The sequence below is a fragment of the Chelonoidis abingdonii genome, chromosome 2 (genome assembly GCF_003597395.2).
Source record: "Chelonoidis abingdonii isolate Lonesome George chromosome 2, CheloAbing_2.0, whole genome shotgun sequence".
Classification (NCBI taxonomy): Eukaryota; Metazoa; Chordata; order Testudines; family Testudinidae; genus Chelonoidis; species Chelonoidis abingdonii.
In genome coordinates this window covers 223,048,474-223,059,215 of record NC_133770.1, presented here as the reverse complement: position 1 = coordinate 223,059,215, position 10,742 = coordinate 223,048,474, and the positions used below count along the sequence as shown (strand labels likewise).

The following is a 10,742-nucleotide window of genomic DNA, read 5'->3' as shown; positions in this document are numbered from 1 at the left end:
AGATACCTTAAGCTTTCTTGCTCTAATGATAGAGCTAGTCATGTTAGAGTTCGGGTGTCACTTTTATTTACAGGCCTCTTAAGAATAAATTGGATAAACTTCTGACTTAAAAAAATATTATGTCTGAAGTCCCACATCTTGTAGTTTGTTTAAAATTATGGAAGGCTGTTTGTTTACAACATTCCATTCTTAAATATTTTTAGCCAGAGCTAGTTGAAGCATATAAAATCATAAGACTTTTTTGTGTGTCTGCTGTTACATAAATCCATGCAAATCCACTCTAAATATTGTAACAGTTGGGGTGGTTTTGACTATTTACATGCAAATTGATCAGTGAGGTGCCTCAGACAAGGGAAGTTTATTTCAAGTCAGATACAATACGATACAGATATATATTTTCAATCCACCCTGCATATTGCCTCCAATCACCCTTATTAGTTTTTCCTGACTGGTCTCTGTAGTCTTCAGCTCCAACACAGGCTAATAGAAAATGGCTAAAAATGCTTTAAAAATATTAGCTGTGTTTTCAGACAATGTTGTTGAAATGCCTTGATCACAGAGCCGATGGGGAAATGGTAACTATTTTACACACAAAAAAATCTAAAGAAATGAAAATTTTTGGATTATGATTTTTGAGTAGAATTTTTCATTTTTCAATTGTTCAGGGCAGTAAGTTCTGTTTTTTAGTAATTTGTCAGTTTTCAACATTTTCCATCTTTTTTTTTTGACAAGTTGTATTTGCTATTATGTTAATACTTTTTTTCAAGTGCTTGGTATCTAAAATTAATGTGAAATGTGTATTGGTGAATTGCCTACAGAGCTGCAAAATCTCTTGGCACATTCTTTGTAGAAAGTTACCCCTCTGGGCACTGTACATCCAAATCTACATGATCCAGTAGATCACTAATTTCTAGTGCTCAATCTGATTAGGCCCAGAGATGAAGGATGTCCTAATAGCTGGAGTGCTAGCCTGGAACTGGAGAGACCAAAGTTCAGATCCTCTTCTACCAAAGTCTTCCTGTGTGACCTTGGTTTAGTTGTTCAGCTCTGTTTGCCTCAGTTTCACATCTATAACATGGGGATAATGCTTTCCTACCTCGAGGGGTTGTGAGGATACATTGAGATTGTGAGGTGCCCAAATACTGCCATAGTGGGAGTCATATAAATACCGTAGACACAAGACCTAGTACTGCTGATGTGCTGTGTTGCCCTATTACGAATATTGTTTTATGGAACTTCCCAGGGTCTCTGTATCCATCTGTCTCTTGCCTTATATTGAGACTGTCCCTACCCCAAGGAGTTTAATCATGTTCTGTGTTTGTACACCACATAGCACATTGGGGTCCTGATCCATGACTGTGGCTCCTAGGTGCTACGGTAATATAAATTAAATATAAGAAATTTCAAATGATGTGGAATTTAGCATAAATCCTGTTTCCTGATGTAGGATGTATATTTGATACAATAAAAATAAATAACAGCCTTGTGTAGGATGCAGGTAACTGGCAAAGTAAAATGAAGAATGTCTATCGCTGAAGGACATATGAAAGACCATTTTGATCTAAAAAAAAAATTAAATACAAACATATTCCAGGAGCTATAGTGAATATGCTGAATAATAGTAATTGTCTGAGCATGTCAGTGTTTAAAATTTATTTAAAGAATTACAGGTGATACTATCACTAATACACACCATCATTAACACACTATTTGAAAATATAGTCAGAGATGTGTTTTCTGTGAAGCAAGTACTCTGGAACTTGAGTGTTCTAAAAAGTCTGTCCTTTTTCTTTAAAACTGTTCTCACTTTTGCTGGACGTAAAGAGGTTAAAGCAGCTCTTCTGAAAACATTGAGAGCAACTTGCTCACAATATATCCCTGTTCCTCAGTTTGTTCACTCTATAAAGAGTGGAAATAATCAGCCTTTTGAATCTAAGGAAGTGTGGCATCTCTTGGACAAGATGCAAAAAGACAGTCAAGTCATGGTGTCAGATAATGTTGAATTTATCATTTAGTGCTTAGCTACTGTTATGTACTCAGATCTTTGATGTTAGTCTTGTTTTGAATGTTTTGTATAATAAAAATATGCAGCTGCCAGCAACATCTCATGAATCAGTTCATGAAAAGGCACCAGGAGCACTTAGTAAGTGTGTATATTTACTTGGATTTGTATGCCAAGTTGAGGTGCCAGCAGCACAATGAGACAGTGTCTCATTGTTGTCTTGGTAAAATAGATAATCTAGTCTGTCTTTGTTCTGTATATCTTCTTCATGTTCAGGAAGACTTAAAGCGAATGTCAGACATCTCACACAATGACACATTTCCATGTACAATGAGTAGAAGTCTTAGGCCTACCAATTTCAGACACTTTATTGGTCTTGTCATAGTGCACAGACTTTATCTAAGATGATGCTTAATTCTTCATTCTTAACAGATTTTAGCAGGATGGCTAAGATGAATGATAACTGTAAAATAATTGTGTGGTTGAGGCATCCAGGTGACTTCAAACACTGATCTCTTGGTCATTGGTTTTTATGTCTCAGATTTCATTCATTTTATGTCACAGATGTCTATTCTGTTAAATGAAGAAAATGCATATTATCACTAAGGGAAATGCCAAAACTTGAATGACTCTAGAAACACAAGCAACATTAAACAGTGTAATTTGAGTGCAGATCAAGAGAAGGTAAGAGAAAGAAATTTTAGGGGGAAGCAAATCTTTGTCAGTATGCTGTTGGAAGACTCATACTGCATTATTGCTGGTCTCTACATTTACAGGGTACTTCCGTGCCTTGCTATGGATGCTGGGATTAGCCAGTTCTTCATCCTCGCTGTATTTTGAGGTTTCATCTTGTTGATCAGATTGGAATAAAGAGTTTTCTCAGTTTTAGACTACATATGTAGAACTCCCTGCCTCAAGAAGACTGCCAGAGACCCTGTTTTATTCAAGGTTCAGTGAAGGCCACCTGATTTGGTGATTCTGGTTTTTAAAACCGTTTTAACCTGCTCTTTTCTTTATTGTTAATTATTTTTATTATTTTAACACATTATATCAAAAAACGTTTATTTTCAAAAGGAACAGCCATTGGGCAGAGATGCTTGTCGTCCTGTGCAGTAACCGAGATGTTTTAAGATTATCATTTAATAAAAATAGTAGAAAATGCAGTAGCAGATCAGATGTTTTAAGTTTTTGGCAATGACTGAGGACAGAGGAGATGAGGACAGTTACCAGTTGGAAATCCGGTTTACACAGGGCCGGCGCTTCCATTTAGGTGGCCTACGCAATCGCCTAGGGCGCCAGGATTATTGGGGGGCGGCAGGCGGCTCCAGTGGACCTGTCGCAGTCGTGCCTGCGGAGGGTCCCCTGGTCCCGCGGCTCCAGTGGAGCTGCTGCAGGCATTCCTGCGGACGGTCCACTGCTCCCGCGGCCTCCGGTGGACCAATGGAGCCCCAGGACCAGCGCACGGGGCGTTGAAATGGCCGTGCGCCTAGGGCACTAAAAACGCTAGTGCCAGTCCTGGGTTTACAACAGTGAGAGACAGTGAGAGGGTTGTGTGTGTGTAATATATAATCCTGGCTTCAATGGAGTCTGTGGCAAAACCGCCATTAACTTCAATGAGGTGAGGATTTCACCCATCACGACTCAATGTGTTTTCCTTCACTTTTTAGGTTAACTTTAATTGCTACTTTACACAGGGATGAGTTGGAATCAAATAACTTTAACGGTGGATATCTGAAAAACATTCTCTTATCATAGAATGGTGTATACCTTCGGGGGAAGCCGTATACACATTTTTTGGATGTGTAATACAGAAAGTCGGTGTGTGTGTGCATGCACACGTGTACATACACAGCCTGTGGCAGTGAGCTGCCCAGCCTGGGTTCACAGACCCAGGCTTGCACTAGCACACTAAAATAGCTGCACAGACGGCACTTTGAAATTGCAGCTTGGACTCTGGAGCCCACCCCACTCCCTCAGCTAGAGCTTGGGCAGGGAAGTCTGAGTCACAACTTCAAAATGCTGTCTATACCGCTCTTTTCAGCATGCTTGCGTGAGTCTGTCTACACAGGGTGGAAGGCTTACCATTGTGGGTGTGTAGGCATACTGATACAGGTTATATAAGCTACTGGCATTAGCTGCAGGGATTGGCTTTAGATATCAATACTATTTAGAGTGGAGGAAAGGAAGTATCCCTTCAGATAAAGGGATTGAAACCTTGCCACCTTGTTTAGTAAGTTCCAGGCTTTTTATTTTATCTTTAAGTATCAAGCCAGAGTGTCCTGGACATCATCTTTTTTCCCTGACATTTGTTCAGCTCCTGTTCATTAAGTTCACTTTTCTTAACGTAACTATATCACCTATTCAGCACACAATTCTTTTGCAAAAAGGCCTTGTTTAGAAAATACCCGAGTCTTTTAACTAAAAAGACAATACTTACGTTTTCTAAAATCCAAGCTTCTTTGTTTTTTATAATTTCTTGCTGGTATTTCTTCCTCATGCAACATATGCTTATAATAGTGACAAGCAGCATAATGACAAACACAGCAATCGTTGCAGAAACAGCTATTATCATATTTTCTTTAGTTGAGCCTCTCTTCTCACACTTTTCTCCCATATACCACCAGTCATCACCTGCGGGACATCTATAAAATAAGAGCAACACCTATTCAACAGCTAACAAAAATTAAAGAAAGATACACTTCTGTAAACTCTAGGTTTGTTATTAGCATACACGAAACCTTCCTGATACAATCAAACTCTGAATTAAAGTTGCTCTGTGGGGTATTCCCCTCTGTATATACACACTACTTGACCTGCCACCTTGCTGCTGTTGCCCTTTCCTCTCCTGTTCCAGATGGAGCCACTCTAGTTGAGAGCCTTCTAGGGAAAGTCTAAAGGCCAGACTGGTTGATCATTCTGATTACTTTAGCCATTGTCTTGGTTGTATGTGGCCCTATTTAAAAAAAAAAAAAAAAAAAACCACTGAAAGGGCACCACCTATGAGGAGAATTCAGTGTCCTTGGACCTCTCCACCCTCTGGCTGCTGTTTAGCTCTTCTTTTCCCCCTTGAACTGATGGCATTCCTGGTAATACAAAATTAATTTTCTACTCCTGGAAACTGGTGCTACTACCAGCAGAGCTGTTATTCGGTTTGCCTGTGTTACTGTTAATTCATCATACTGACCTGCTTCAGTTCTGCCCCCCTGCCATGCTCATCTCCTCTCTGTTGCACTTCTGTTTCCTTCAGCCAATCACTTCAAAAGAGTGTGTGGATGGGAGCAGAGGGTTATCAACAAAAGCAGCTCAACCAACCCACCTGGTGGAACCATCCAGATGCCTTACTCTATCCTTACAATTCAAAAGAACTCAATTAGCATGTTCGAGCAACCCTCTTCTTCTGCACCCTCACCTCTCCCTCATTATCAATTAATCTCATCTATCAATTTTTAAACTGGAAGACAATCAGGACAGGAACTATGGGCCAAATTCTCAGGTCTGACCAAGTAGTGTTTGGCACAGGAGCTGGGGCCAAGGAAGCAAAGTACTCCCAATTCTGTGTCTGGCCCAACTGAAGATGCTTCAGTCATGTCCCCTTTCCTTGGCCAGGCCTCCTCACCCAGTAGCTGAGTGGGATGTTGGTGTAGGGCTGCCACCTGGGGATTTTCCTTATGCTCGGGCAATGACAAAACAAATTGGAAAGACTCAAACAGAGCTGGACAAATCCCACCAAAAAGTAGAAATTGCTTTCTGTTCTAAAGAACTACTTCCTTCTCCTTAGCCAGGGCTGCTGGTGTCCCCAGGAGATATAAGTTCCAGCACATGGAGCAGGTGTTCCTGAGGTCGTTATGGAAAAATATTACTGTAAATTTATAATACTACTGAGTTTACAACTGCCACTTTCCTTCTTATCCATAAGCCTGGCAGCCCTGTAGGCTGCAGTTTGTGGCTGTCTGGCCCCTTTAAACTCCCTGTCTATTAAATTATGGCCACAGTTCTAGAAAGGATCCACTTGCATAGAAACTGAGCTTACATGAAGTGCATTGGCTTCAATGAGATTTTGCATGATCAAGGCTTAAATTAAAAGCTTGATGCATTTTGCTTTCAGAATTCTGCCTCGCAGAAGTCCCAAGGTGTGCATGCTCAGGCATGACATTGCTGTATTACTAACCAACCGAAAGGATGATGATACTGAGCTCTGGAACAATGTTAACCAATGAGATTGCATATGTAAATGAATCCACCTTGCTTAGCTGTAATAAATTCCACAAATGCTGCTATTCACTTCCTTGAAGGCAAAAACCTAGTTTAGTCTGCAAACTTCATGTCCCCTTTAGTTTCAAAGGCAAACTGTTACACTTTTCAAATTCAGAGCCATAATCAGGACCACCTAATATTTCTGAAGACGCTGTTCAGATGTAACAATACATGTGTTGACTTCTTGTTTCAAAAATATCAGTTCCCTTGAGATTACATTTAACTTCTGTTTCATCTCCATTAATATTTAACTCTCAGAATAGGATGAGGTAATACTTAATTACGACAACATATTAACAAATCTTTTAAAAATAAATATTAACTAAAATAAATTAAAAACAGAATAGTTTAAAGTAGGAAAAGCTGTGTTGCCCAAACTGGTCACAAATCTAGTCACCTGGATTTGTGATGTTGGAAATTCACTGTATTAAAACCTGCCAGTCTTCTCTAAGAGTAAAAAGTTTAGTTTATTTTCTTGAATGATAAACTCTACTACATTTTTTTTTCTGATCATAAAATTAATCTTGGGATTGAATTAAGTCAGTTACCTGCATGCTGGTTTTTCGTCTACAACAATGGAGATACCACCATTTACACAGAAATTTGGAGTTGCTGTCACTGGTACTGTTGTGGAACTGGTGACGGTATTGGAGATAGTGCTTGCAAAGTTTTGTTCAGTTGATATCAGATGTGAGATATCTAAAGGAAAAAAAAAAAGAGCACAAGGTTTTCATGCCATACTATTTTTTAATAGACCAGCTATAAGACTTTTCCATTACTCTGTTTTTTGAAACACTCTGATTTTCTGCAAATGGACACAACTTTTGCCTACATTAAAATGAGAATACATAAAACACACAAGTCTGCACTACTGATGAATGCTAAAAGTGAATTGCAATAATACACTGGCTGTGACACAACCTAAGCAATTTTCAGCTGTTATAAATAAATAACTGGTATTTTCACCTTTCAGCAGCATGAAATGCCTCTGCCATGTTTTGCAGTTTACATTCAGAAACAGACAAGAGACCAGAAGTGGTCTAGCTAAAAAGTTTTGCATAGGAATAGCGTCACATATTGTATAATTAGATTTTTAACCTCGTAATGAGCTAGGTAGATGATTATACAGTGAATATAGCTATCCATACATTTAGTCAAGCACATGATTAACTTTAACCACGTGGGTAAACCCACTGATTCCCAGGCTACTCATGCATAAAATTAATCACGTGCATATATGTTTGTAGGAGTGGAGCCTTATGTAGTACTAAAAACATCATACTGCATGCTTACTGCATTATAAAGAGTAACTTTATATAGCTACCATCAATGCTTACATACCTTCCATTGTTAAAAGAATGTAAACACCATCTTCTTTGATGAAGTTGAGGCTTCTAAGCCTTTCATGAGTTAGAAATCCACTAGTTCCAAGTCCTGGCCCTCTCATGAATTGAGTCCCATTAGCGAAATTAGCAGGCGATCCTACTTTGTCTGGCCTGTCCCAAAAATAAGATGAGGAATCTGCAAGGGGGAAAAAAATGTGTGTGTGTGTGTGTGTCTCCTGAATATTTAAACAGGAAGTCACTCAAAACTCCAATAAGGAGTTATATTGGTTGTAGGATTGTGTACATTACTGTCTCTCTCCCCTCTACATTTCCTGGGCCTGAGAATCAGCTCAAGTGTGCTGTGTCCCTCAGGAGGCTATATCAAGAAAGTCTTCCAGTGGCTTGTTAAATAGATTTTTCTCTTGCGATGGGAGCAGAGGAACATGAGGCCTATTCTGCGTGTCAGCCAAAAAAAAAACTGTTGTGAAATCTTTTTTGGAATAAAGTTGGAATAAAAATTGGTAACAGGATTAGTTTTTAAAATACACTAGTTTAGTGGTTCTCAAAGTGAAGCATTTGTTGGTAGTCTGTGGAGAACTGGCTGATCACAATTGCTGGCTCCTCCTCCAGATACATATGCCAGCTTGACATCACACGGCAGAGATCAAACACCTGTGAAAGTAGCTGGTAACGTAAAGGAGCCAGCCTAGCTGCCTGTATTTGGGGCTTCCACTACCTAGAAGGAGCAGAATCAAGAGTTGCCCTCAGGGATTGGAGAGGTCAGCAGGACACGAATGACCAAGAGAAAAAAGAAGGAAAGTGAGTTGCATGTGCATGGGTGCAGAGAACCAAGGGAGGTGAACAGTATGTCCAGGTGTGTAGGGTAGAAGGGAACGAAGTGGCAAGAACCAGAATGTACAGGGCAAGAAGATGATTATCAGCAGGAAATCTTGTGTAGTGTTGTTTTAATTTATTAAAAGGGGATCCTATTCTGTCATTCTAGAATATTTATATCACTTACTTTCCCTATTAGGAAGTTTAATGTGTGTGTGCATCACAGAACATTTGTACTTAAAAAAATATATATATATATTGTGACTTTTCGACAATTTTTAATGTCTTTCAGACCCTAGCATTGCTAAAGTCTGGGAATCCACACAGCTAGATGTGTTTCCATGCAAAGCAAGAACTTAAAGATTGTGATACTGGTAGCTGTCTTTTATAGCAAAATCCTTACTACACTAATATATAGAAAGTGTCTCAGGCCTATATCCAATGTACTTTAAAATAAAATCCTATAATTTACCTCCCCATAGAAATTCTTACTCTCTTCTGTTTTCAGTTTTTACTTTTTCATTCAATTTTCTCCTTTTAAAATGACTCTGATCTGTCACCATTTCTTCTCTTCTCTTCCCTCTCCCCCGCTCTAGCTGCAGGTTATTGAATCTGAATTATTAGTCCTTTGTCCGCTTGAAGATTAGGTTTGACACCAATGCTCCCTTCATCATGGACTGTGGTTAATGATGGCACTCTTGTCTTGTATTAAATCATGCCTAATAGCTGGTCACCTCTGCATTTCTATTTTTAAGAGGGCTGGAAGGCAGATGTAAAGGCTATTGCATGGATCATATGAAAGGAATCTTCAGAGTGGATGCCATTCCTGCTCTTGAGCATGCTGTCTTTAAAATATATATATACACTCATACACACACATGTATAATATATAAAGGATGCCATCCCTGTTCAACCCTATTATCCTGCTCCGGGACACACAATTCCCCTATGTCACTGCTTCCTTCCATTGCATCAAATTCCCTACTAATGTAAATAGATGAAACTCCACTGAAGACAATGGAGCTGTATCCACTTGTACCAGGAGAGAATGTGACCCATTGTTTTTTTGTTCTGTTCTTACAAAAGCAAGACAATGTGTTGGGTAAACAGGACAGTGTAGTCATCAGTTTTTAACTAACCTGTTAATACAGATAGATCTGTTGTTACACTTCTTTGATTTGACATGCTTTGACGAATATCAGGATTTTGATCCAACAGCATCATAGTAGCTTGTTGCCATTCACAAGGCCACTGCAGATGATCATCATTTACTCCAGAGATTAAGTGCAAATATATCGCTAAGTTAAATGGGTTGCTACTGGTACCATTCGCATACAAGCCAACCTGAAAAGCATATCCTTTGCTAGAGTAAAAAGGCGGACTGTATATTTTACTCCCTGCAGGACTTGTATTGAGGAGATGCGTGAAATTTCTTATATGCCAGACATGATGGGGACACTGTGTTTCTGAAAGGTTAATGTCATCAATAGAGAGGCCTCCATTTGATGAACCATTTCCTTTTACGCCTTCAAATACAATTCTGAATTTCCTTGTGGCCTTCAAAGGAACATGGTAAAGCTGCCAATATTCCAGAGGTGAATCTGAAAAAGAGGGCAAACAGAGCAGTCAAATACTGTACAGTATTCAGGACCTGTTACAACATTACACAAAAATTTATTAATTCCACTAGAGTTGAAGTTGTGTCAATATCTCTCATAAATGTTGCTTTTCATGAAATTTAAATATGCATACAGAAGCACATTATTTTCCCTTCTAATTTTCTAACATATGTTTAGTTCTTTAACATGCATAATATTTACTGAATTTAATAGTGGAAAAAAGTTATTGTTCTTAGAGATTTCTTTTTCTTGATTATATATTTTCCAAAGAATTTGGCAGTGAGTTAATCCAAATGTTGTGATAACTGGACATGCACAAAATCCTACCTAGTATCTCTGTAACAAACCCCTCCTAAACAACACAATTCACCTCTGCCACCACCAAAACACAGCCCATGCATGTGAACAGTTACATATCTCAAAACCAGAAAAGGATGAATTGATTTTAAATAGATCTATTTAAATTATCGATTTTAATCATGATGTAAATCAGCAAGCAAGAAGCCTTGATTTAAATACATTTTATTTGTATTTTCCCTTTGTACCATTTAGTTATTTTCTTAAAGAAAGACTGATTCTTGTTGGCTGGTAACCATTAAAACATGTTGATTTGCAACTAAATATAACTTTTGCACTAAATTTGGTGCTTCTTTTTTGCTAATCGGGATAATATGCTATATCTGAACATATTTATTTAAGTAGTTATAT

The 10,742-nt window shown here is 38.6% G+C and overlaps 1 protein-coding gene across 1 annotated transcript in view; it reads right to left on the bottom strand.

Annotated features, from left to right (window-relative positions):
• Positions 1-2,570: 2,570 nt before the first annotated feature.
• Positions 2,571-10,742, bottom strand: part of MEP1B (meprin A subunit beta) — a 29,907-nt gene continuing 21,735 nt past the window's right edge. The window contains exons 11-15 of the mRNA XM_032765270.2: positions 9,555-10,016; positions 7,598-7,777; positions 6,805-6,955; positions 4,440-4,644; positions 2,571-2,633 (exon numbers count right to left, since the gene is read on the bottom strand). Coding sequence (XP_032621161.2) covers positions 2,571-2,633; positions 4,440-4,644; positions 6,805-6,955; positions 7,598-7,777; positions 9,555-10,016 — 1,061 coding nt within the window. The remainder of the gene's footprint in view (positions 2,634-4,439; positions 4,645-6,804; positions 6,956-7,597; positions 7,778-9,554; positions 10,017-10,742) is intronic.